The 27,974-nt window shown below is 38.3% G+C and overlaps 1 protein-coding gene across 4 annotated transcripts in view; it reads right to left on the reverse strand.

Moving 5' to 3' along the window:
* VPS13B (vacuolar protein sorting 13 homolog B) overlaps positions 1-27,974 on the reverse strand; it is a 424,870-nt gene that overhangs the window by 8,691 nt on the left and 388,205 nt on the right. For all 4 annotated transcript variants that reach the window (XM_027692551.1, XM_027692552.1, XM_027692549.1 and 1 more), the window contains 16 exons: positions 26,650-26,913; positions 26,420-26,503; positions 26,077-26,252; positions 25,420-25,590; positions 24,572-24,773; positions 23,394-23,582; positions 22,818-22,964; positions 21,346-21,629; positions 19,698-19,825; positions 18,907-19,106; positions 16,267-16,385; positions 14,282-15,096; positions 10,481-10,657; positions 9,390-9,560; positions 2,603-2,779; positions 89-191 (listed from right to left, as the gene is read on the reverse strand). In XM_027692551.1, the coding sequence (XP_027548352.1) occupies positions 89-191; positions 2,603-2,779; positions 9,390-9,560; positions 10,481-10,657; positions 14,282-15,096; positions 16,267-16,385; positions 18,907-19,106; positions 19,698-19,825; positions 21,346-21,629; positions 22,818-22,964; positions 23,394-23,582; positions 24,572-24,773; positions 25,420-25,590; positions 26,077-26,252; positions 26,420-26,503; positions 26,650-26,913 (3,407 nt within the window). The remainder of the gene's footprint in view (positions 1-88; positions 192-2,602; positions 2,780-9,389; positions 9,561-10,480; positions 10,658-14,281; positions 15,097-16,266; positions 16,386-18,906; positions 19,107-19,697; positions 19,826-21,345; positions 21,630-22,817; positions 22,965-23,393; positions 23,583-24,571; positions 24,774-25,419; positions 25,591-26,076; positions 26,253-26,419; positions 26,504-26,649; positions 26,914-27,974) is intronic.

Consider the following 27,974-nt stretch of genomic DNA (forward strand, 5'->3'; position numbering starts at 1 on the left):
GGAAGCAGCCTGTTAACTTGACCACAGGCCAGAACCTATTAATAAACAACGTGGATGTAAAAATGAGCAATTGTCTAAATAATTTTACCAGACATATTTGACGTGGCTGTTTGGAGCCTGCTCAACATGTTGATCATTTGGATGAGAGCGCTGCTTGGGAAGCTGAGAAAGTCCAGCTCCATGCAAAATACCTGTGGTAAGAGAATTCAGGTTTTTCAGTAGTTGTTTTCTACAAAACAGTTACGTGTTGCAGTGATGTCATCTGCTTCAAGCAGTTCATAAAATAGTGCAGATTCAAAATGATGTCACATCTTTGGAAGCTGTATTCAAGATAATTCATTAAATATTACAATGCAGGAGTTGTGCACTTAACCCCAGTGATCTTGCATTAGCAAGAAACAAAAAAAGCCCCACTGTGTGTTCTCTGAATTAGACATACACTTGCAATCAAGAGAAACATAATGCTCCTGAGAGCCATCACTTCAGAGTAGGATCAGACACATCACTTAGGATTTATGCAGAAAAAATCAAGACCGTTGTTAACTTTCTTGCTTAATATTAAAATACTTTCATATACGTGTCATGATTGGTACAAATTAGAAGGCAAGTTTGCCTAGATACTGTATTTAAATGTTCAGTTGCTTAATCCAGCTGTTAAACACAGATCCATATACATTTATGAGATCTCCTGGGGCATCTGGTTTATTGTGAATTCTTCTTAGTGCCAGCACAGAATGGAGACTGCAAGCAGCAGTCAAACAGGTTTCTAAAAAGACTCTCCCAAGCTGAAGATGATACAGTATGTATGCTTTCAGATGGCCTGTAAACTTTTAATGATGAGGTATGGTCACCAGAAAGAATGAGTGGGTTGCAAAAAAATTCACAAATTAAGTAGTTTTAAAATTTTTTACATGAGAGACACAAAGTAGGTTACGCAGCAAGCACTACTGTTATACGGTTTGGTGCAAAGTTGCTCTCCAAATAAATGGAAGAAATTTTCTTTTTTCTAATTAAGCATTCCAAAGGCATTTTTGCACAAGGGTGTTAATAACTTAGATTCCTTTTTACACAATGGATAATAATTTAAACAAAACATCAGCGATGAAAAAAACCCTTTAATTTTTAGCACACATGTTGATGGTAATACTTAAAAGGAGTATCCCAGTTGTAACAGTTGGCTTACCGAGGTTCTCAGCATTATGTGAGTGAAAATGTTATTTACAGATGGAGAAAGAGAGAACATGTGTTTATTTCTGTGTGGTCCCCCACACCCCTTGGTCCCCCCCAAGAGGCACAGTCCCACTTCCAATTCAGTTGTGGGTAAGAGTTACTTGAACTTTTGTGTGTTTTCCTCTCACGCACTGTCAGTTATTATTGATACAGTTTTTATGTTTTTTCCTGGCTAACTCCTTTTGTCACATGCTCATGGAAAACATGACATCTTATATACCATATCTGCAATGAAAAGTGTCCCTCTGCTATTACAAGTTTCTTGATAAAGATGGGAGCAGAATTAAGTCTAGAAAGAATAATGCAAAAACACACAGGCAGCTGACAACAGAAAAACGTTTCTGATTTTACTGATATGGGTTTTATACCTATGGGATGTATAATTCAGGAGAACAGTTATTATTTATACTCATACAAACAAGCTAAAGTTGATTTGAAAGAATGCTAATAATTGTTTCATTATGTCTTTAAATAGATGGAATGAGTTGTGAATGTTGTCAGAAGCATCCTAAACTTAAGCCTTACAAGAACTACTCATATTCTAATCAACACATCACAAATATAAATATTGCTAGTGATTAAAGTCTTAAATATGCAAGATTTGTCTGGTATAATTAGTGAAGCAAAGTTATTGAAACATTGTCCTTTTATCAACAGGTACCCTGCTTCTCTTCCTTGACTGCCTCCACTCACCATTTCCTCTTCAATATCCAAACCAACAGCTTTGATGTATTGATACTGGAAGCAAAGGAATTAGTGTATTTTGGTATTTTATTTTTATCTTTTACACTTCTTGGTTGTTCACATCAATTTGAAATGATTTGCCACCACTGCCACTAAGTGCTAAGTCTAGCTGGAAACCCACTTCTTGTTGCTAAAAGGTTATCCATGTATCCAAAAACAGGACTGTCTCCTCATAACTCTCCAGTTTAAAGGGGATGCTCCCACTACATGACTCACTTCTTTCTCCCAGGAACGTAACTCTCTCTTCGCGCAGAGATAGCACAACTCTTTCCTTGCCATAACAAAGCAATCTCAAAATAACACTCTAATTGGATATAGTGTTGCTCTAATCCTTTTATGTCAAAAATCTTTTGTAAGCACATATGTTTCTGTAACTAATTCTACTGTATTCCAAGAATTACTTCATGCTTTCTGCATTCTATGTTTCTGTGGTTGTACATTGCTGATCGGTAACACAAGAGAGAACCACACCATGATGGCTTTTAAGAAAAGCAGCACAACATTTGTAAGTATTCTAAATCTTTCTCTAAGTCACACAGCTACTGAGCGGAGGAAGTAAGACACAGCAGGTTGTATCTGAAAAGCATTTTAAAATGTAAATGGAGATGTTGGAAATAGCCAAACTCACCGTAACCTGTCTGGGAGACGAGCTCAGCTGCCCCTCCAATGGGCTTTGTGAAGACGCCCATGATTCCTTTCCCCACACCCGAGATGACCCCTCTGGCTTTGTGCCCGGCTGAAGCCTGGGCCTCAGATACTCGTTGAAAATTCTGCATCGGCTGATCCACAATTCCAGCAATTGCACCTGAAAAAAACAAGGTAAGTAGTGAAGATTAATATCTCAGAATAAGAGGAAATCTTACTACTGGAATAGTTCTTGGAATAGAGACTGTACCCTACTCTTCTTATACAGCTATTTAGCATGTGACCAACTAGCTAAACACTACCTTAGCTTCAGTGTAAGTTAAATCTTGACTTTTTTTTTAAACATTCAGATCATCTAACCTTACAGTATGTTCTCCTCTTTCAACTACTTTTGCTAAATGCTCTTGCTGAGTTAGTTTAATTTGGCTCATTCTGTGTAGCAATTCTCAAAATTCTGGGCTAGGAATAAAATCCTCCAGTTTTAGACAACTTGAGCTCCTATGGAAATGAGATTTTCACGTAAGTGTGAGATTGACTTCATGAGAATAAAAACTGCTTGTATTCAATAGATCATTTTTATATCCTCTTCCACTGCCAGAAATGTTCATAAACTAACGCAACTTTTGATATATTACTAAGATTAGCAGAATTAGACTTTGAGACTTTTTGTTACTTTTTTGTGAAAATGATCATATTTTACTTTAATGTGCATGGGTCAAACTTTTACAAGTGACACAAGTGACCTTCCCAGCTTTTAGTATCAACAAAGAACTCCAACTTAAATCTTCCTAAATGTAAACAGGTATGTGAGGTGGTACATTCCTTTGATCTTGAGTTTACGCTAGCCACTTAACCACAGACATGTCTCTAGTTGTTGTAATTTTGATAGATAAGCTATTTGGAAATCTCTAAGAGTACAAGGATTGGACAAAGCAACACCAGTCTGCCTGATCCAAGGTGATTTGCTTAGTGAAAAGCAAGTTTGCAGGCTCCTTGGCCAGCTCTCAGTTTGCACCTGCAACTGCAAATATCAAAATAAAACAATTATTTAATCAGTAGGACTGAGTGTCACCCTGGTAACCAGGCATTTTCACTGCAACCTAGACATCTTTGAAGACTCTGCTTTGTATGCAGAAGCAAATCCAGGCATAATTCCACAGATTTGGGCAATTGCAACCGAGGTATTTGGCCCCATGTGTTTACCAGCATGACATGCACTAGGCAGCAAGCTGCTAAGTGATTTTCAGATGGTTTTAGTTTACTGTCACTGGATAAATGAAGAAGTTGCTGACTTTGAACAACAAGAACTAATATTGTACTTACATACTGGCTTTCTAACCAAAGAAAAGATGGGGATGAGAAGCAGCACACATCTCCCCAAATCCTCGTCCCTGGGATACTATCCATCGGCAATTCAAGAAACTTGCATCTCCCATAAATGCCTTCCTCTCCTCTTAGAGAGATTTCTTCCAACTTCTGTATATGTAACCTTTACTGATAAAGGTATAGTATTTTCCCAGAAAATGCTGGTCTATCTTTAATGTGATGCCTGCTTTTAATTGAGCTCACTCACTGAAGCTGAGCGTGCAGCTGAACCGTTCACCCTTTGTACCACAAAGGCCATGAAGCTTCTTCCTTAATGCCATGCCATGGAAATTATACAATTTTCAGTTCATTAGTACTTACCAGCTGCTCCTGCTGCTTGACTAAAATAATACCACAACACCACATTACACAATTGGGATTGTTTGTGCAGTCTTTTGTGCAATTGTGATGCATTTGAAGGCATAAAACAATACTTGGTGTCCTGCTAAGTTATGATATTACACTACCCTGTGAACTCTCTCACCCTATCTCTTGAGGTCATCTACAGCAACTGCACTTTTAGAACAGAAGTTATTGCCTTATTAAATGTAATCCACCTAAGTCCTAGCACTAGTAAATTATTTACTGCAATACACTTGAGCAATGTTATAAGGTAATAATAAATAAGAGCCTACTCCAAAGGACCTGTGGTATGCTCCAGGCACTTCTCAGCTGGAATTAGGCCCAGAGGACAAGAAAACAGAATGGAAACTGCTGTGACTGTGTTATATAAGATTATTTATATACTGCCTCAAATAATATATAGCTTAATTAGCCAGTTGTTTAGTACTTCCACACTTTCTGTTACTCTGGCATTTTATGCATGCTCTGAACTTGTTTGAGAAGACATTGCGCTTTTGTCCCTCAAATCCTTTTGCAAGTCCTGTTGTTCTACCTGCAAAAATATAACCAATGATCTTCTCTCCCTCTTTGTAATTCCTTATCTCAAATTGTGACTTATTGACATAACTCATTCATGTGCTGTAGCCATGCCCACAAATCACATAATAAACTATAACCTTACTCCTTTCATTGATGAGTGGCTGGTCCTAGCACCCTTGCATGGGGAATCCAGATCTGTGCAGCTTCTTTCCTGTGTGTATGAGTGATGTGTGGGCAAAGGAAAAAAAAATAGGCCAAAGGCTGAGCCACCTTAAAACCCGAGGCAGTGAGATAGTGGTGATACACATGTGAGGTTCAGGGCATCTCCTCACACCTGTAATGGTGCTAAGCACATATTACAGGTGCCTGTGTGGCTTCTCCTGTTCTAACATAAAGTTTGTGGCAGGAGCATCATGCTGGATGGACTTACCATAGAAGGTCTCTCCCTGCCAGATTTCAGTAGAGTATCAGGGGAACAGAGCATGGAACCACATGTAGTGGTTCCTCCCTTCCCACTCTTATTTCACACTCTCACATGGTGTCACTGTTGTCCCAGTCTTTTCCCTGTAATGTCCCTTGCCCATTATTTTTTTTTTTATTAAATGAAACCATTCTCCATTTTTCTTTTCTTCCTTACCCTAGGCATTTGATTTTATATGCATGTCCACATATGTACACACAGATTATATATGTATAAAGAAAACCTCAATAAAATTAAACACCAAAGCAACAAAACAAAAACATATTCTTCCATTACTGGACCAAAGAGGTTCCAGCAACAACATAACATCTGCTAAACATCAGATGGGGTGCACTCTGGTTAATACGTGTTGCTCAGTAACAATAAAAAAGTTACTTTGATAACTACGAAATTGAGATATTTCGGAGTATATCACTGGATTACTTCAAGAATTTGATTACGGGCAGCAACTGGTTCGTGCACAGACTGACAAAGTTTGGTGCATGTAGTACAGCTCACAGAACTTAGCAAAGCTCGGGTTGCTTGTGACAAACTCTTTCAGACCAAGACATGATCGGAAAAAATCCTCCCCCTCTCCCCAAGAGAAATGGGCCATGCTTTTCCATGAGGCTGGAAGCTAGCCAAACTGAAACCCTTTTGCTTCCTTTTCTCTTCTCTGTTGTCCTTCAGGACTGCTGCAAGTGTTTCACACCAAAATACAGCTAAAGCGTAGTCTCATCACAGCAAACATCACATAAAAATGCAGCTCAAAGAAAAGAGCACCTGCTGCCGTGCATTAATGTATTTGCAGTATTAGTGTGTGCAATAGCATACAACTTCAGGCTTAGCAGCAGCTCGTAGTATCTTGCGTTGCAGATAGGCAAAAGTAGAGTGGCCCTGATTCAGTGAGAGCTACACAGCAAGAACAGCCACTACCACCGATAATAACAAAAATTTGAGCTTCTGAAACCCAGGCTTTACCTTTGCTGGCAGGGCAGTTACACTGTCCATCAGCATGACTCAATTCACTTTCCCCAAAAGCAGGAAGGAGTAACTGAAATGTCGAACACTTTTGCCATTGTAAAAAATGGCTTTTTGAGTAGTTGTCAGCTTTTCAGTTCATCAGAAACTCTCAACTTCCTAAAGGGAGCTACTTCAATATGATATTTTTCACTAGGACCCACAGTTGAAAATTAAGCCAATAGTTTCAATAGTCTCTTTTACATGGTTATAAAGTATTATTTTAAGTTTGACCTTGTCATGCAAAATGTAAGAGATAGTTCCTCTGTGGGAATTCAATAATCTGAATATTTTACATACAATTTCACTGCATTTTTTTCTAATCATATAAAAGAAAAAAACACACCTATCATAAGCTTTTGCTTCTTTTCACACACAAATGTTAATAAAATTACCCAGAAGTCTCCCGCAAACTAGAAAAGAACACAACAGCTGGCCAAAGATAACAATCAAATCAAACAACACCCTGACAGTGCTTGAGTCATTTAAAATGAGACAGGACAAAGCACTTAAGAATGTACCACAGGGAACAACTTGCACTGAGGACGAGACAAGAGTACATGATTTTGGCCCTGATTCAGCAAAGCTCTTAAGCACATGCTTAAGTGCTCTGCTGAATCAGGGCCACCATAAGCCAGATTTTCAGAAAAATCAGAAAGGCAACTCTTCTTTCTGGGTAGATACCACAATGTATCGGTGAACTGAGGCCTCTCACACGAATGTGCCTCGGCATGAAATCTGCATTTGTAATTTTTTTAGCTGCTTGCATAGGTCAGATGGCTTTTACGAACACGAGAGTACTGTGACTACCCTAGAAATCTCTTTTACACTTGTCAACTTTACAATTAGAAAGTCACAGAAAGTATAGCTTCAAATGGTCTTGTTCTCTGCATTTCCGTACTCATTACTCTTCATCCTTGTGAAGGAAAATAACTGCAGTTTCACTTTGCTTTGTTATGTATGAAGAACCTGTAACTGTTTTTAGAGTAAGCATGTTCATGTTTATTCTGAATATGCTGGCAAAAAAAAGCAGCACAGTGATACCTTCGGTTCAACTATGACTGTTTTTTTTTTTTTGGAAGCCACAATATTCTTTAAACTAAATAGTCAGGACAGAAACAGCTTTCTGGTGTGTTTGTAAAAACTGAACATAGCTCTATTCTTAATTTAGGTCTTCACACAATTTATACAAATGCTGCTGTGTATACAGAGAAAATATGCTTTTTAAAAATTAGGTTTAAATTAAAAAAATTATGCCTAATACAAATTCAGTGGAATATTTCTGATTTCTCCCTTAGTGAAAGGTTCCATACTTGTCAAGTCCAGCTATACAGTATCTGTAGCTATTTATCTGCGTGCTTCATTGCCTCCACTGCTAAGAACAGAGGAATTTAGCAGGGAGGAATCTCTAAATAATAACAGCGTCAATAAGAACAAGAACTCTAACTTGTGAAATAGCACTATTTAAATGCTAATAATGAAGTTCTAAGTTTCTAACATGAAATCTGATTTCTCAGGAAATCAGGGACACTGAAATTCTAACTCCTTTTTTTTTGGTTTTGTTTTTAACTTGGGTGTACTCCCATGAACGATGGAAGCCTTGAGCGCAGATGGCGTATTTGTGCGTGCATGTTACGAGTTCTCAGCTTTCCTGAACAGCAGAAACTTTGCCTTATTACAGCCAAAGCTACAAAGTTTTGCTCTTTACTGCAGGCTGTACAGCTCATGCTTTTAGCTCTGAAGGGCTCTGGTGTGTCAGTGAAGGGGATATAGACACCATGTTACCTTGCTGTCTTATTAAAAACTGAACCAAGATCACCAACCCATTTCACCAGCACTCCAGGCAGACACAGTGCTTCTAAAAGTATAATCTTTCATCCAACTACTCAACCTGACTGCCCTTAGCTCAATAAAACAAGAAGGAAAAATAAAACCTCCTCCAAACTGCCTTTGATTTGCAACACCAGTTGCAGTTTTCTATTGGGGCAGTGGCTACTAATATATGAAATTTCTCCTTTATGCACATTTCTCCCAGGACACTCGCTTGCCGGCTTACAGACATTATCAAATGACAGTGCTTCACATCACCTAACGTTATTGCTTAAAATAATTCCCAGTAACTTAACCCAAACTTGTAACATTTTTACCACTTCCTCTTCAAGGCTTTCAGGGTTGCGGTTGCAAATTTAGGAGTTGTGTACACTACCGAAGATTAGGAAAGAGGACAAATCCTTTCAAGCTTCAGCTCTTCTAACCTTTTGCTCTGGGCTGGTTTTGGTCACTTTGATCTCTGAGAGATTCATACTGTTTAATACATACTCAGGAACTCTGCCAAACAATACAGTTCTGCATTCCTTTGCTGTGTGACAAGTCGAAGTAACCTAGAAAATCCAGTCCCTTACTGCAAAACTTCTCGCAGAGGTTTTTTCCACTGCGGGTTAGTGTTCAGATTTTTAGGTACTATTTTGAAATGGACAGAGAAATCTTCACTTCATTTGGCTGCTTGATGAATACAATTACACTGAATCTGGACGATCTGGGTCTCTTTGTAATAGCAGAATTCCTCATCAAAGCTTACTTAACATCTGCACTAAGTTCAAGTGGTTTTCAAACAAACCCAAGAATTCCTGATATCTACAGTGCAGCAAAAACAAGCAGGTTTGGAAGGCATTCCTGTACCTCATTGGAAAATAAACATGAACATGGTGACATCCTTGTGCTGACTTAGTTACAAACCACCTTGCTCAATGCAGAATTATTCTTCTTTTGACTCAGGTATACATCACGTACCAGTGAAAATATTATTTCACAAGGAAAGCGCAAACTCATTCTATATGTGCAATTATTTTATCAGCAAAAAACATTTACAAAAGTCACTAAGTCTTAATAAAAAGAAACTATCTCATACATATACTGTGAGGCTATTTCACAAGAAAACATCAAAATCCCCAGAATTTGGAATTATAACTCACATGTAGAAAAGGCTGGTGAGCAGATTAGAAAATAGTATTATCACTCAACTTGATATTTAATAGTACATTACCTAGAAGGCTAATGCCTAAACGAGAGAGCCCCTGTCTCAGTCCTTCTCCCAGGCTCTCTGGAAGTTGCCTTCTCCATTCTTCTTGTCTGTTGTAATGCTCCTCATCCAGTGACAGCCTATCCATATTCCGAGCAAGACTTGTTGCCAGATTGGTAATTGACGTCAGTGTACCTAAATACATGGAGATATACATTTGGGTCTGGATCAAAATGCTTTAATTTAAAACACGGAGTATGCCTCACTGCAACACTGAGCTTACGAGCAGAACAGCAAGTCAACTGAACAGACACCCATGTGGAACATGCTTTACTATTTGTTAAGCATCACCACGCTGCTGCTACGGTCCACATCATGCCTTTTACATTAGCCTGCTCCAGGTTTGCCTGGCCGGTGGGAACAGCAACTCATCTGAACATCCTTCCTCAGTTGCCTGACTTCTGTAAGGCTAACCTAAATGGAGGGAGGGGTGATGGAAAAGTAAACAAATATTTACAGAAGGAGCAGGGAGGCTGTGTCCTGTGGGAGGCTGGAGAGGGAGGCTTGGAGCAGCAGCCAGCGGCGGGGCAGCCGCCACAGTCTCTCCTGCAGCTGGAGCCACGCGATGGCACTGTTTGTACAGGCTTCTCAAAAGAAAAGCTACTCCTGTTCCTGGGCCAGGACAGCTCCACTGTCAAATCCTATCCTATAACTTACACAGTTATGACAACTGTATCTACTTCTTTCTTCTTTTTCTAAAGAAATAATAAATATGATGAGGCGACCGAGTGTCGAATTTCTGATGACTAGCAGAAGTGCAGAACACCTTTAATACTTCTGCAGTTATCACATCAAGTACTTGCTGAGTGAATCTCTATTTCCCACTGGGAGGTTTAAAATTCTGAAGTTTCTGAAACATTCTCATGGACTGCAGTTAAGTGGTGATCTGTTTAATACATGAGAGTTTACACGTGAGCTTTGTTACCCTCCCAGCACTTCGCTGCAGCCTAGCAAGCCAAACAAAGCTACAAGCAATACAGTTTAAAACTTTAACACATCCTTTAACAATGCATAACAACAAAGCAGTAGTTGGAGTAACAAAGTGAAAGCTCTACCTTTGGAAATGTGTTTTACAAATGATGTTGTTCCTCTGGAAACTCCACTGACAAATGCTCCTGGGCCTCTGGTCAGCCCTTCATAGGGGAGCCTAAAGAAATCGGCTATGCCATTCCCTATGCTTCTCACCAGACTAGCCGGGCTTCCCAGAATTTCCAACGAACCAACAACCCAGCCTGCGTAGAGAAACAAGACACATGTTATGGCTGCAAAAACTGCAGAAGCAGCAGTTGTGAAAAGCTTATTTCTTAATTATCTTTTTCACACTAGAATTCATCACATTATGAACTTCCTTTGAGCAAAACACAGGAAATAACTCATCCACTATGAATTCAGAAATGGCAATCTTTCATACTTCGTAAATCAAAGAAATCCTTTTGGCAAACTCACAAATAGCTTTAGAATTACTTCCTTCCAGGAGCTTCCCGTATTTCTGCTAAAAGCGTGCAAGGGAGGTGAATGCAAGAGCCTTACAGCTACGGAGGAACGGGACTGCAAGCTCAGATGGTTGGGTTGGTTTTAGATGCTGTAAGGCAGAGTTGTGATTTCACATCCTTATGTGATAGAATTGTGACAGGGAGTTTACACTGATACAATGTACTGCTTTACGGGAGTGTGCAGGTCAATTGCTTGATGGAGTGTTAGGAAAAGGGATGCAGATTTTTGACAAGTGCTTAAGAAGTTATTTTAAATCCACCCCAACACTTCTAAGCTGATCATTTTCTTTCTGAGTGCAGTGAAAGCCAGACAAATGTCTTCTGCTCAGTACAGTTGTGTAAACAGCAATGACATCTACATGCTGATTAGGTTACTCATAGGGGAGTATTCCTTATGCATATCCCAGGAGAGGTATCTGCAGATCTGGTTTCCTATATAAACGCAGGGTTGCCAGCAGCTTGCTGGATGGCCGAGCGCACAGCAATCTGTTGCTGGAAAGCTGTTTGCAGGTCTTGTCTTTCTCAGGCTGGTTGGCAGCAGATTTATTAGGGAACTAGTGCTGCATAACTCTTTTTCTGGCAGCCCAGAGAGAGCAATTCAGAAAGGGCAATAAACGTTAAATGGGAACTGCTTGGTCTTTGAGCCCTGGTACCATGAATTTCAACTGGCACTGTCAGAGTGGCACAAGGTGTGACAGGGCCAGGAGACTGAAGGATGGACAGAGTGGCCTCCTGCTCCCCCACAAGGGCCCTTGATCTGCACTCTGCCCTCCTCATTCCCATCTCATCACTGAAAACTCCTGCTATCCAGATGCTTTTCTTGTTTTCTGTTAACCCCTCCCAGCCACTCCTGTGGAAGGCTGAATCATGAAACTGAACAGAAGAGAAAATGTTATTCATATGAAATGGATTAATCTCATACTATCATTCTAAGCTCCTGGAAAATCTATTATTCTTCTTGAATCTGTCCCACATTTCAGTTCTGGCAGGTTGAGAACTCCAGTACATGGAACATAAAAAGTGGGAACCAGAGTGGACACAAGGAAGAGGGTGGGATGGACTACAAAAACAAAATGCAAGTGCTACTGGCAATGCAGTGAACAGAGCAGCAACACACACTGTGACCCCGTGGTGCCTGCCCTGAAAAGGAGCGTCCCCTGGCAGTCCTTCCCTGCTGGGACCAAGGGAAACCAGTGCTCCAGGCTGGGCCTGCAACTCCCTCGCTGCAGTATTTTTAATAAATTATCTTTGCCACTGTGTGAAGTGATGAAAAGCTGGACGGGTGGGGAGGCACGCACAGATGTAAGAGATGCTCTTTCTATTTTTTCTGATCAATACTATTGCAATAACCTCTCACAGACTTTTTTCCCCCTAAATATTCTTTGCATTCCTTGTCTCAGGTGGTGGTGTGACAGAAAGGGGCTGCAGCACACCGCAGCTTAGTGCCTTGATGTGCTGGAACATCCCCAGCAGGCACCACCAGGCCTGGACACAGGGGACTTCAACTCCCCTCACCTGCTGGGCCAGCCAGCATGTTCAGGAATGAAAAACACATAAAACCCTGGAATTAAAACAGTTAAACACAAAAATGATAACCCAGGGATGGTCTGTTCCAGTCTATCCCTGCCCTGTGGGTTTGGGAAGCTCTGGATGGAGCATGCTGACCCTTGGAGAGCTCATGGGAAGAATGTGAAACCTGCAGCACGGTTGACCCTCCTTGGCCAATGCTCAGAGCAAAACAAATGGCTCCTCAGTGCTGGCATGGACCACCCAACCCCAGAAGGAAGGTGTGGGAGTAAATCAGGAATAGGAGAATGAGGAACTAGGAATAATCCCTCAATTCACAAGCTCTGTGTGGCATTTACTTTGCAGAAATATATTATCATCCCAGGTTACCATTTCCCACAGTATGCTTAGAAATTATATCTACTGACATGAAATAATTACGACTATATTAGCAAAGAGGTACTGCATTTTCTTTATAGGCAACTCAGGGCTTCAGGTACATCATGTACCCACAGCAACTGATGGCCTTTGCACTGCTGCACACTGCAAGGCTAGCACAGGAGGAAAGAGCAAGAGCAGGCTCAGGAATCCCTATCCAGCATCTGTGCCTCACCTGGGATGTGGTGGATAAAAAGTCAGTATAGCCCCAATTTCCTGCTGCAGTCTGGAACTACTTGTAGCACCACTCCTAGCCAGTCGTGGGGAGAAGCATTCACATTGTGGGCCATATCTGGCCACAAATTCACTGTTAATTACCAAGCCACTAGATTTCCCCTTCTGTACTATGAGATTTAACTGCAAAACCAATCCAAAGAAGTAGGAAAAAGAAAGACCTGCAAATTTTGCAAGCATAATAATGCAAGAAAATAACGAATTGGTACACAACGTTCTGGTGCACAACTGTGTACACAGTTGTCACAATTAACAATACAAGTCAGGTATGCACACTGTGAAAGACCAGGTCAGCATTCCACCATTTCTGTTTATAAGTAGCTGAAATGCCTGCGTACAATTTTGGAAACTATGCACAGAAATCAGGTTGCAGCTATGACGGCAGCACAAGTGCAAGCATCAGGATCTCAGAAAATCTGACCATTAGTATTGAAGGAAAATAAATCCCACTTTTCATTGTGGAGTACGTTACTTGTGTGTGACCATGGAGGACCTTCTTCTTTCCTCAGGTTCACATTCTGTGCCACACTAAGACACATCAGAGATCAAATTTCATGATTTCTAAATTAGTATTTAGGGGAAACAGAATGTACCCGATAACCTGAAAAGACTAATTGCTCGCTATTGATCCTATGTGGGAAAAAGTTAGTAACAGCAAACTTCATAGTTCTTGGATCAAAGGACAACAAACATCTGTGTGCCAGTTTAGATTGAAGGTTGTATGAAGAAAGACAGAATCCTAATCATAAACTGCAGCCAAAAGGAGTTTTAACAACAAAACAACATACAGGGCTATAATTTACTTCTGAATGCAGAGCAACATGGTGAATAATTTGATTAAATGTAGTTTTGGGGAATTTATTTGAGGAATGTGGGTTGATTCTGACTAGTGCAATAATATAAAATGAGAAAACCTAAGCCAGCTAGAATACATTTTTATGCTGTGTTCAGGGTTTCGTAAAGCCTTCAGGCGGCTGGCTAATATTTAGCACAACTTCGGAAATCTTCACTGGTGTATGCTTGGCCATTTTATTTCCCTTATGTTGTATGGCAGGACCTGAAAGGTGTCTGAAAATATCATTAAGCAATAATTGTATGGCTAACATCTAGGTTATTCAGTTTGAGAGACAATCACAGAATCCTCGTGTCTAATAAAAATGTTACATGTTAAGAAAAAGTACTGACCTGCTCTGAAAAGTGCTCCAGCAGCGTAATGCATGGCCAAGGCGTGGACAAGTTGCCTGGCAGTGGTGAAGATGGGTCCTCGCTCAAACACAGAGAAGGAGAGAGGGGTGTGATCTGAGGCTATATACAGTTTCAATGAAGCATGAATACTGACAAGTAAATTTACAGGTTGTATTGTTAGTTTTCTTAGCTTCACGGGCTTAACTAAAGCTCTGGCATGCTCTCTCACTTGTTCAGGCACTATCAGGGTAGTATCTGAAGCATTCATGGATTTACAAGCAGTTTTGTTTTCTGGAAGATATGTATCAAACAAAGTCTTAATGTAGTAAACAAAGGTGTCTTCCACATACAGCCTAGCTGGTTTGAGTTCAAAGCTGAGGTCATTCACATGAAACATGAGATTCTCTTCCTCAGAAAAAGCAATGCAGAGTTTTATAAAGCAGTTTTCCTTATAGCTTTCCAAATCTTTGTTACAAACAATGAGGTTGTTCACTCTTGACCATTGCACAGTCTCATTTTTCTCTCCTTGGCACAGCAGGACTGCAAAATGGAAATTAGATTTGCTGTACAACTGATTGTCCAGTTGCAAGTCTTCACAATACACTTGGAGACTATGAAATTGTGGGAGGCCTTCCATGGAGTCCCGCTGGAACTCCTGTGACAGGGAACTGGTGGTTGGGGCCATGTGGACGAAAACATTGTCTGCTGTGAGACGCAGAAGTTCAGATGATACTTTGTGGTTTGTAATATCATCAAATGCAGCAAGACTTAACTGATTGATGAACATTTTCAGTGACAGGGTCTGCTCTTGACTTCTAGACAGGAGGGAGAAGAAATCTTGTTACTTCATGTATTTTGAGTCTATCTGGCATCTTGCTTTCACAAAAAGCTATCAGGAGAGACGTTCTCTATAACACATGGGAAACTCATTGTGCAAGTCCCGTTAACGTTAATGGGATTTGGCAGTCTTAATCACCACAGTGGGTACCACCAGGGAGGTCTTCTAAGAAATGGGATAGTATACATCTATTTCAGGTTTTTCTTTCTTTTTTATCAATCAGCAGAATAGTTCGGACAGGAATGTCTCTATCTACACATTCCCTATTATATTTGCTACAGAGCCAGATATTAAAGCAGACAACAAATACAATTTTCTGATAATTCATATACAGCCTCAGATGTTCCAATACCTTCTGAGAGCCACTACTGAAGGGTATTATCATGGATAATTCATTTCACATCACATGCAGTGAGTGCCCTCCAATGAGGTCACTACAGCATTTTTATACTGATGGCATTGAGGGCCTCCCTCCTCCAGTGTTAACTGCCCACTGCCAAATTTAACTAGCAAATGGGCTATTCTGTACTGCTGATGATCAGTTTTTTGTGTGATTATTACTAAATTATAGGGAAAATACAAACAGTACAAAAAATTTCATTCCAATTGTAACAGCATTGCTGAAGGTCAGGCATTCTGCCTTTTAGAAATACGTAGTATTATAACGGCACTTAATGAAGCTGAGGACCAGGTTGTGGTATATTATGGAAGTGGGAAAATCTTCTAAAGAGTGTTATAATCAAGTACAATTGATTACTGATTGTAAGACTATTTCTACAGCCCTTGCACATCAAGTTTCCTTAGGAACTTGTAAGATTACAGATGGCAGGACCTGGCTAAACTGATTAACACACTCAAAATTAATTATGATGGAATTTTTTTTGTTATGAACATCTCAGGTCCTCTTTTTGTATCAGTCATCTAGTGTTTACTCTAAAGTGACATGACTTTTGATCTTAGATTGTCCTTTTTAACTGTGATATACTAAGCCATATAGTCTAAACATATGCCACAGAGCATGCAGCAGTATTAAACCAAACAAACAGTTAGGCCAAAGTTCCTAAGTTCAGTTAACACTTAGAAAGCTGACTAACCTCTCAGCACTGTTTGGCAATGCTCTTTATCATCTTTTATGTACTTTATATACCTGTTGAGGTTGATCTCGATGGGTCCTGCTCTTCCTTCTGGGGCCAAGGTTATGACTATTGTTCCACAGTGATGGGCAATGTCCACATAAACACAGCCAAAGCCAGTTAAGAACACAATCTAGTGGAGAGAGGTAGAAACACATGGAATGTTACTGAAATTACTATTTTTAGTGTCATAAATTGAATTAATTCTATTAATGCCTTCTGGTTGAGATCTTTTACTCAAATCATGATACTATTCAGGAAAAAAAGTCAGAATTTAATAATTCAGAAAATAACAGCTCTGATACTTTAAGTATTTCAGTTGTACAGTTGAAATTTTCACCTCATCCTTCAACTGCATAACTGAATACATTTTAATAAAAAAATTCTCCAGAAATAAGCAAGATGTGCTGTGGAGGGGGGAGGTTATATGAGAAGAATAAATAGGAAATTTTAATTTGTGATTTTGCATTAAGAAGAAAGGCATATTTCTTGAGCTCTACAAAATTCCACCTTCTCCTTTAGAAAATAAACCCTTAACTAACACTGTGTTGCTATGGCCTAGCTCAGAGCTGGTTAGAAGAATGCCTGATAGAACGATGTAAAACACACGAAGATTGAAAAATAAGTAACCTTTTGGATCCATGAAGACTTGCGTGACAACTAACCACTGAACATACCTTTAGCCATCTAAACTGGTTTTGTGAGAACACCTTCACAAACAAGGTGCTGCCCCAAAGAAATGGCAAAAGTCTGTTGGAAAGCATAAAACTTCTAAAAAGGCAGGAAAAATGAGAACTTGACAACACATTTGTGTCTTGCTTCCAGATCTACAAACTTCCATTCTGAAGAAGTTGCTTTAAGGAACAAATATTTTACTTAAAGAAATGATGCATTTTTTTTTGGAGCTTAATTCTGCAATATTTCCATGCAAATTTTGTGTTTTTCCAGAATATAAAAGATTAAGGTATTTTACAATTTGGAAAACTCACAGCAGTCCTTCTTAGAGGAAGCTGGCTTCTCTATTCTTGTAGGGCTACAATCAGTGCAATTGTTTACTAGGTTGCAATAAGAGAAGCTATAATTTGAAGGCATGCAAACTCCAGGAATAAAACAAAGAGAATGGGCTAGCACAGGTAAAATAAACAGCTGTTTTTTCTTGAAGAATCTTTACTGCTGTTAACAAGTCATCAGAAACAAAAACAATTGGAAGTTTAGTAGGATCAGCACTTGAACTGATTCTTGTTAGACTATTTACAATAACCTTGTACAGATAATTAAATTTAATTCATCAAATTTCTTTCATATTCTTACGAGAATTACATATAAGAGAATTTCTAATTTTGACATGGTAGTTTCAATCCTTTGCTTGTCTGGAAAGGATTCGTAATCCTGCATGGTGGAATTGGAGAAAAAAGGACATTTACTGAATTTTCAAAACACCCTTATTATCTAAAAAACTCTCATTGATCTCAAAGATTGGTCATTTTAACTCCAATTTCAGATGATTTTGATGATAAACACCTCGATTTTTAGTAAGGTATTAGTTTTAAGTAATTTTAATTTACTTTCTAACAGAAAGAGAAGTACCTATCTGTGACTGCATAGAAAGAGTACAAATTACTTAAGATTCTTTAAATTCCCAGTTATTTCACAATCTGAATGAACTGTATGTAATGCTAGTAGCATATTCCTTATTGACATATATTTATAGTTTTCTAAGAGAAAGACTGAGAAATCCTGGGGAAATTTTCTTCATGTAAACCCTAAAACTTCAATAACAGAAGCCTACGCTTTTTATTTGGAGAGCTCTTCAAGTAGACAATGATCCCCAAATGTTGTCTTAGCATCTAATTCCTTCTAGGAGCCAGATACTTATAAAGAACCCTGGTCTGGCATAACATTAATGACTGAAATTTGAAACCTCGCATTGCTTGACTGGCTTGCTGAATGGAACTGAACTACTTGCTATATAACATAACACTCAATAATCAAGAGCATTTTGTGATTGCTGCCCAGGGAAAACATCTGAAACTAGTATTTCTTTCAAAGAGTCAAGCAGTTTATGTTGATTCCATGTAAACTAATGACTTCAAAGATGGAAAAAATTCCCATCAAAAAGAATTACTCCAGTCAAGGAAGCTTTCATTTACCTCAAGACTAGGGGAAAATTGCAGAAGGAAATAAAAGGGGATTTTGTTTTGTTTTAGAAAGACATGAGTAGCTTCTGTGAAGACACAGAGGGAGAATGACAGTGATGATTCCTACAAGATGTAAAGACAAAAATCTGTGATAATTAAGTTACCAAATAGAGGGATTTTCCTGGACCCTGTGGCATTCTTTGCTTACGGTGGCCAGAAAGTTTCTGGACTAATTTTTCTAGGAAACACCAGGTTAATTAAAAAGAAGTGAAAAAATTCAGTGTTAGAAAGCCTGTATTTCCAATCTAGCTATTTTTAAAAAGAGCCAGTGAAGAAGACAGTCTGTATTCTAAAACTTCCACAGGAAGGGGCTGAGGTAGGAGAGCTCCAAAGACTTAAATAAAAACACTAAAACCAATAGAAGGGAAATGCTTATTGCAGAGGAACAATGTACTGTGCAGGTCAGGAAGACAACCATGTATGCTGTGAACTAGGAAATAGTTTATAACGATTTACTTGTGTTCCTTGATTGTTGATGTCCACAACATCACTCCATTCATTTACTGATTCATCAGATGACATCACTTTCAGAAGAATACTGGGCAATAAATCTCTTGTTTTGCAATCTGGATAGCTGGAGACTTGATGGTAAAGTTCATGATGAACTGAACACTCAGCTGGAATCTTTCTACAATAAACTTCAAACTTTGGTGTATCTGAAATTTTATAAAATATGCAAGATTAGCACTTTCTAAAACCCATATGAAATCAAAACTCACTGATGCTTACACAAATGAAAAAGTTTCGTCTGAAATATTACTAAGAAATAAAAGTATTGCTTTTCTATTGGTTGGTATACTGTATGTTTGGGTTTCTTCATTTTTTAAAAAAATTTCATTACGTTTTACATAAATAATGTTCCACTGATCATTACTTTAACATACTGTAACTGGAATTTTGACAATGCATTTTTTGTTACATTTGTAAATCTGAGGAAATATAATTGTTCCATGGGATGGAATTGATGTCAGCAGAACTCTACTGCCTATGAGCTTCCAACAGCTGAGTCACCTTGACAGCTGGAACCAGAGAGACCCAAAAGCCTGGAGACATTTAAGTTCATATTCCTGACCTCACAATTAGCTCCAATAGCTTCCAGAGTCTCTCACTTTGAGACAGACCTTTATGAGAGCATCAAGTTCTTGTTAAAACCAAAACACATATTGAACTCAATGTTGGACTGGAGATACAGTAAAATAATTTATACTACAACAGTGCACTGTTTCTAATTATTGCACAGTACCTACCTTTGAAATTCTCTTTTACAAGCAGTGTAATGGAGCACCTGTTGTGTATAATTATACGAGGACTGGGATCTTCTGTAAGTGTTAGGTACGTCACGCCAAGATGCTCTTGATAAGTCAGTGCTATAGCTCTAAAACAGATATATTGGATTATGCATGTTTTGGATGAAATGTTTACGTATTATTACTCTGAACAATTAAAAACATTCAAAACTAGCATTTGTAAGATTCTTTATAATCACATTCCAATTCCATAGATATTTATCTATATTTAGGAGAGTATATATCTCCACTTCAACGGAACAACGCATGGAAATAGCCTAAAACACGTTAAGAGCAGAAATCTCTAACTAGAGACTACTCATGAGTTAAATTGAACACGTATGTCTGCAAGATGAGAGTCCTAGCCAGCAGAGATTTATATTAAATTAAAACCAGGAGATTGTAGGTCTAAATTTTCAACATAAATCTTTAAAATTTTCCAGAAGAATTTGCATGGATACTTCTCTGATACACATTTAAGGTATTTGAACAAATATATGAATCTGTAACTGACTGTTCCCCTGGAATGATCCACAATACTATCACTATTTTAAATGTCAATGTTATGGATCATTAGTACATCAATTTCAAAAATGAATATAAATTAATTTAGTTCTACTCATTAGCTACATAAAACATCTTCATGCATAAAGATAAATTCTTTTTTTTCTTATGCAAATTCATTGGCTATTTCTAAAAAGCTTCACTTCACAGTGAGTTTAAAAATCACTGAATAGCCCGAAAATTTGATTAGGAATATGAGATTCTTTATGCCTGTTATTATAAGGAATCCTTTGCTTGTTCTTTCTATAAAATTTTTTTAAAATCTGAAGGCCTTTTGAGAATCTTTAGTATCCACAATGACACCTCTTAGACTCTACAGAGGAACGGTATGAGGGTTGGAATAGTATCAAGCACTTCAGGTGAGAAAAAGATCACATCACTGCTAATATATACAGACTTAGCTTCTCTAATTTCAGTAGATTGTTTCTTGTTTGTGCCAGTATAAGAATGAATAGATTCAGATATCAGGTTTGAGAACTGAAGCTGGGCATATGACAAGTCATTGGACTGTTATTTTTAACTAGCTGGATGCATTTGCTTGTAAGTAGAATGCACATCTGGACAGTTCAGGGTTTAAAACTTAGAAATCTTTCTTTGCTGCAATCTCAAAATAGTTTCATCCCTTTTCTGCTTTATCCACTTATTATGCTTACAAAAATACATGTTTACCTTTTATAAACAAAATCTAAATTTTTGTATTGTCACAAGTCCTCAAACTCTTAAATTGTTATCCACAAACTAAAAAAGACCACAATCCTCAATAAAAACTTTTCATGCTCTTATTTGGGATGCACATAAAAAAATTGCAGACCATATATTATAAAAATTGTACAACTTGTACACGATTATAACATTAAACCATTTACAATAAAAGCATCAAAACCATCAGAAGATAACAATTTTTAAATTAAAGTAAGGCTTGCCTTTACATATGGGGGGCATGTGTTACTCTGACTTTTGCATTAATCTCTTACGGTTTCTTACTAGCTGAGGGTTTCTAGCAACAAGGGAAGTTCATTATTCATGACCGTTCAGTGTACAGTACCTGGTACAAAATCCACTTTCACTACAAACCCGCATGGGCACTGACACACTCTGTCTGGCAAACTCTGGTTTGATGACAGCGGGAAGGCTCCACAGGTCCCAGCTCCCAGCGCAGCCCCCTGGGCTGAAACTCAGCAGCACACGCTTTTCGGTAAGAGGCTCCCCTCCCATTAGGGGACTGGTGTCCGACATCAGGTCCCAGCAGGGAACAGCACTCAGTGCCTCACTGGGAGGTGCCCCAGACGGACTGATGCTGAACACCGTACTGTCAGGTGAGTGGAAGTCCTGGAAAGAAAAAAGATGATGGTAGCATAGCATGCTGGCTCCTAACAGGAATTTTCTTCATGTTGATTTTGCACAGAACACTCAGTGACCACAACTAACTAAAGGTTGCATGAAGTCCATTGCATTAGGGGCTATTTGGCTGAACACAGATATCTGGGCGGCCTAAGCAACCTCATCTAGTGGCAGACGACCCTGTCCATGGCAGGGGGACTGGATCTAGATGGTCTTTAAGGTCCCTTCCAACCCAAGCCTTTTTATGATTTTCTAATTTATGATCTACAGTCTGCTCTCAGTTGCACAACATAGGTCTACCAAAACCAAATTACATTGTTGTAACATAACTGTGAGAAGAAAATCCATTTATAGTTATAAAACTAAGAACGGATTTTAGCCTCAAGGTTCTTCCAACTCCCCATCCCATAAGACTGCCACAAATTGTGTGATGCACAACTGTAGACACTGATGTGAAGAAAATTAATGCAGAAGGAAAACAACACAGAAATAGTGAACTTTAAAAATTTGATCTGCCAACTCCTCTAGTAATTTTGACCCTGAGACTTCTTTCCATATATTTTACTATAAATGTAACCTTCAATAAATATGTATAAATGGTTGATTAAAATATATTGACCATGCATAAATTTTGGTTCGTGCAAGCTAGTCCTTAAATATACTGTGAGATTATTAGAAAACTGATATTCACGATTTGACGCAGTTTGCTGAAATACATAAACTTTGGGCACGTCTCTCTCTAGTTCTGCAGCTTTGTTCAGATAACTGGAATCTTCCCAAAAGGATAACAAAACGTTTTCAGCCTGCCAGGCCAATATACCTCTTTTACATGCAAACTCAGTAAAAATTCTGAGAATAATTTCAACAGCTACTATGGATTATGCTGACTATTTTACAGAAATGGCCATTAGTGCCTGAACAGATGGAGAACAGGCAGAACTAATTCTGTAATGTGCAAGAATCTGCTGCTTTCCACAGATTTCTGATCCCAGTTAATTATTGGAGTTGAATTTACCCAGTATTCCATATTTTAAATGATATAAATTACTTTATCATTATTATGTCTAAAGATTTCTGTTCAAGTCCTGCTTTATGCAGCTGATTTAAATACAGATACAGATCTAAACAACCATGTTCAATAGATGACAAACAAAAACAGCATCTGCAGTGCTTTACCTCTTCTCCTGACTGGCGTTTGGAAATAGAAAGCTGTGGCCTATAATAGATTTGATATGATGTATCATTGATTATTGTTGTCTTATCTTCTATCTGTAGAATTTGTATACCTTGTCGAACCATTGAAGAAATGCAGAACTGACACAACTGTAAGATAGTAAAAATCATGATGAGATCACACAAACCCACAAAAGGTACTGAAATGTAGCAATAGAACTGCGATTTTCTTTTTAACTGTGGAAATGCTGCCTATATTCATGCACTTCATAACTGGAGCCACATCATGTACTTTTGAAGTCGCATCTGTCAATGTTTCCCAAACAAAACTGAGAATTCATTAATTCTTTTTGTAGAAAATTATTACCTTGTATTATCTTGATGAGTTGCACAGTATGTTCTTGGTGATCTAATTCTTTAAATTATATTCAATACATTGTTTATACTCTCATTATGTAGGACATATATTAACATAATTAGGGAGGAGCTTTCACAGTGCATACATTTGATTGTTTTCATTTTCTATCTGACTTTGTTTTTAAATGATAAAGTTATAAACCATGAAAATTTTCTTCTAACCTTTTGATGACCTGGAAAAGCACCAAGTTTTATTTCAGCTTCAACAAAACCTTCTTCATCCAATGTTACTACTTCCCCATTATCAGCATCCTTCCATTTTGGGGAGGTCACATTATGAACCAGTTTAATTGCCACTGATTTGTGCACAGTATTAGTGTTTGCCCAGTATATTCCAACCTGAAAAGCTTCCTGCAAGTGAAAAATGAGCAATTATTAGTTGTTGACAATTTGAATCACTTCTACTAGAGTTAAACATAGTCTCCAGTATGCAGTCAATCTAAATCCCTACCTTTCTCCCTCTGATTCTTTCTATGTGGTACAAGGATAGATGAAACCTCAATGCAAATAAGGGACTGATCCTCACAGGGGAATTAAGCACATAGTCTACACTGAGATGTGTTACTAGGCAAACCTTTTGTTTATTAACAGACATATACCAGGGGAAAAAAGATGACAAAATAAACAGGAAGTATCAGTTAATTGGAATTGACAAGCTGCTGTGTCAATTCTTTTAAATATTTCAAAATTAAAGAATATTGGAGTTCTAATAAAAAAGAACGTGCATGGCCAACCTAAGGTATGTAAGAAGATTCATTACATAAAACTCTGAAATCAGGAAGGCAGGCATCCTAAAGAATCTTCCTTGATAGTAGTTCATCCTATGTCATTATCAAACTTTTCTTGGTAACATAAGAGCTGTGAAATAACTTGACATAAAATGCTCTCAAACCAAACATTCCTTCTGGGCTGTCAGCTCTGCTACTGTGGTCAACACACTTCCCAAGTGACAGGCCAGCACAGAAGCCAAAGTCTTTATTTAGCCTTTATAGCAATTTTCTTGGGCTGTTACACTGCGGACTTTTTGCCTGAATTGCAAGTAAGGAAAGAAGGCTGCTAATGCCATGAAGGTCTTCTGCCTACAGTGTCTTACAGACAATTTTTAACTATGCATCTTTAAGACATATTGTTTTTCAAACGTTGCTACCAAGTATGGTGTGTCAGTCTCTTGGTGACTCAGTCAGCGTGGCAAACTCCTATTGTTACTGCTATTCCTCAACACATGACTAACAAACAAACAGACGCAGTGTTGAAAGTGGGGATCATCTGGAGTAACAACCATTCTTCAGAATCAGCATGTTTAGCAGAAATGTGCCTATTAATGTGAACGACAAAGTTACCTCAAAGTTGGGAGGTATAATTACTTTCCCACTAGGTACTTGAAGAACAATCTTCTCTCCTTCAAACAGCCAGAGGTCCCACCTGGACTGATTGATAAGCAAAGCCCAGGGCAGGAGTTCTATCAGCAGAGTTTTAACACACGGTTTCCATACTGACAGCTTTACCCGCATCGGGCTATCCCACTGGGAGAGTTGCTCATTGCTGCTCAAAAGCAAATAAACAAAAACATAAAGTCAAAGGAATAATGAATTCAAGATTACAAATGATAAGCTCTTATTTTCAGAAATTTGTCAGGCTTTTCTGGTTTTGAAATAGAAAAACTATGTCCTCTTACCTTGTCATCCTGGAACTAAGATAATCTGACTACATGTAGGCTACAAAGGCATATTTTTAACTGCATAAGCTAACCCCAAATTTAGTCAATTAATAAATGTCTTAACAGAATCACCGTTATCCTTCAGAACTTGTGACTTCTGTAGTCATAAAATCACATTTCCTTTTTTCCCTAACAACTGCTTCTACAGCAACTCCATGTTTCTGTACTGAAACACACAGCAGCTGAATAAACAACAGCCTCTAGAGCTGCAGTAAAGAAAGTGCATTCATAAAAAAAGTCTAATTTTTAAAATATCCTTAGTGATGCAACCTTCTCAGTGTAAACAAAGGTAGCCCATAGGCTGACCTCATTTTTTTCCCACCTGCCACACATTCTGCAGCTTACATACAGGAATCACATAATTACTGAAAATATATTTAATGTTGATGACATATAGTCTTCTATTATGTGATTTTAGTTTATTTGGAAAGGCAATGCAAGAACCATGAAGAAGGTTAAGCAAGGAATTACCTGTCTGAATCCTTCCTATTATAGGGCCATGCAGGCTGGGGAGGATTAGCAGCACCATAGAACTCGGACAGTACTTGGCTGACATTGCCACCTGGATGGGATTTAGTTGCTATCTGTTTAATTAGTGAGGTTGAGATTGGGACTGCACATTCTGATGGATCATCTTCTTCCCTGTTGTTGAAAACAGATTCAGTCACACAACAAGATCAAGTATTAGCAGAACTAACATTTTCTCTAATGAAGCTTCCCAAACATACTCTGAGCAGGAACACTCTCGAGGTAATCATGGATGAATCAAGTTACAATGTCTAACAAGTTCCTGTGCAGTTCCTGACATGCATGGATTTGTTATGACAACGTAATGACCTTTGTGTCTGAGACCCTAGAAACTCTTCAGTATTCTCAAAAACATTTCAAGACCATTCAGGAATTTATATTTTAAAACAGAAATACATGGACTGCTTAACCAAACAAATGCCAGTGTGCTTAGCATAGTTATACCAAATTTAATATTTCATTTCAGGCCACATATGCTTGTTCTTTTTATCCCCTCTGCAATTGCCATACTCTTGGAAAAAATGCAGCAGAAGTTAAAGTGTAAATTATTCCTTCTTTTCCATACAAATGAACTGTTTTCAAGGAAAGCAAGTGTTTTACCTGGCTTGAAATGTCAGGTGGTGCGTAAGATCAGGTTCTATATTTTGCAGTACTTTCTCCTGTCCTTTCCCTGGAATCACTTGTGTTTCATTCAGTCCCAGACTTCTTTTCTCTAAATGTATAATAATTGGGTCTGGAAGATGGCTCCTTACAATGAAAAGAGGGCTGAAAACAATCTACAAAAAGAACAGAACACACCAATTTAAGGCTAATTTTATTTCAGTATTACAACTGTTCAAACAAACTATTAATAAATATTTACAGTGGGTCATTCTGCCCTTAATTTATTATATGACATGTAAGGCATAAATGTTTAGATTTCAGAGACATTAAATGTACTTACTAATCGTTGTTGCACATGCGAGTTGGGCTCTAAAGTCAAAATTGTGCACCACACATATGTAATTGAATTCTTTGAAGATGGTACCTGTATGCAGAGAGATCAGCATTACACATTATTTCACGATGATAATGTTGAATATTTATTATATCAAATAGAAGCCTAAATGCAAAGTCCCCAGTTATCTCAGACATTTTTAATGCTATATTCCATATACCCATTTCTAGTCATACCTGAATGACAGTGCTGTGTTCTGTATGTTTAGAACTTAGACATACATCTCGGGACCAGTCTTCATCTCCTGTAGATTTCACACTCAGCTCAGTGAGCTCATTGTTTTCTAGGATATACGAAGGCAATTTCTGCTTGGCTGCAAGGCAGTTGATGTGTTCTTTAACAACGGCCTGTCCATCTTGACTAATGTAATGCTGAACCACTTTCAGTTCAATACTTTCAGAGAGGTAACTACAGACTGTCTGTCTGCCACAGATTAGAATCTAAAACACACAAAAAATACAGCACATATATAAACAATTGTGAAAAAAAGGTAAAAATTGAATTAGAGTGTGAAAACCTGTAGAAGAGTAATCTCTCTGCTTTAGGTTTTCCCAAGCACTGCTGAAGGCAGTGAATGGTAAAACATTATTTTTATTGGCCAAATGTACGTGCAATTTCATAGAAACCCAGGCAGTAAAATGCTTGAAATATTGCTAAGGCCATATCTGGGCTTGAAAGAAACATGTAACATATCCACTTTCCTTCCCACTGAATGCAGCAGTACTGCCCATGGCTAACATAGTTCTAGTTTGGATGGTCTCTGATTGCTGAGACCTCTCTGAGCAGTTAGTGATGTAATTCAGAAGAAAGATTTCTACTGACACCTCACATTCCCATCACAAGCCAATGATCTAGACCTCTCACAGTATGTCTGCTGTTTTAAAGCTTATAATTTCTTTAAATGGCAATAACATATTTCTATATTTAAGTGCATCCACCTAGAAAACGACCAAATTAGACTTGGTGTTGTTGCTGTCCATCATGCATGAATTGTTCGTCACAGAACACACATCTGACTTTTTCTAAGCTATACCAGGGAACATCATTCCACGTGTATCTCTGCTACAGCCATCACCATTTGTTTTTCATTAATGAGGGCACACACCACAGCTACAACCTACCAAATAAAATTTAAGCAGGGCTTTCAGTGACGCCAGGCACGGTTCTTGTCTGATCAGCTGTATTGCTGTTGTGCAACGTAAGGCGCTCTGCCATATCCATGAGCTGAATGTGTTATGTCCACCACATGCTCTGGCTTCTGCCAATGCAGGCAGAGCAACTGCAGTGTTATTACAGATCTCTTTACAAAGATAGTACGTGAAAAGTTATTGCACAGCAGCTCATTTTCAAATGTTAATTTGGTCATTACTTCTTTCTCTTTAAAAAATAGGAAGGTCTGAACTACAACCCAGAATGTATTTTAAAACATAAGAACAGTTTCTTTAAAAAAAAATAATCTGTTTCTCAAGAGCTTAAAGCATGCAAGAGATTGTGTAATTTA

Source organism: Neopelma chrysocephalum, unplaced genomic scaffold (assembly GCF_003984885.1).
Source record: "Neopelma chrysocephalum unplaced genomic scaffold, ASM398488v2 Primary Assembly neopelma1_86, whole genome shotgun sequence".
NCBI classification, from domain to species: domain Eukaryota; kingdom Metazoa; phylum Chordata; class Aves; order Passeriformes; family Pipridae; genus Neopelma; species Neopelma chrysocephalum.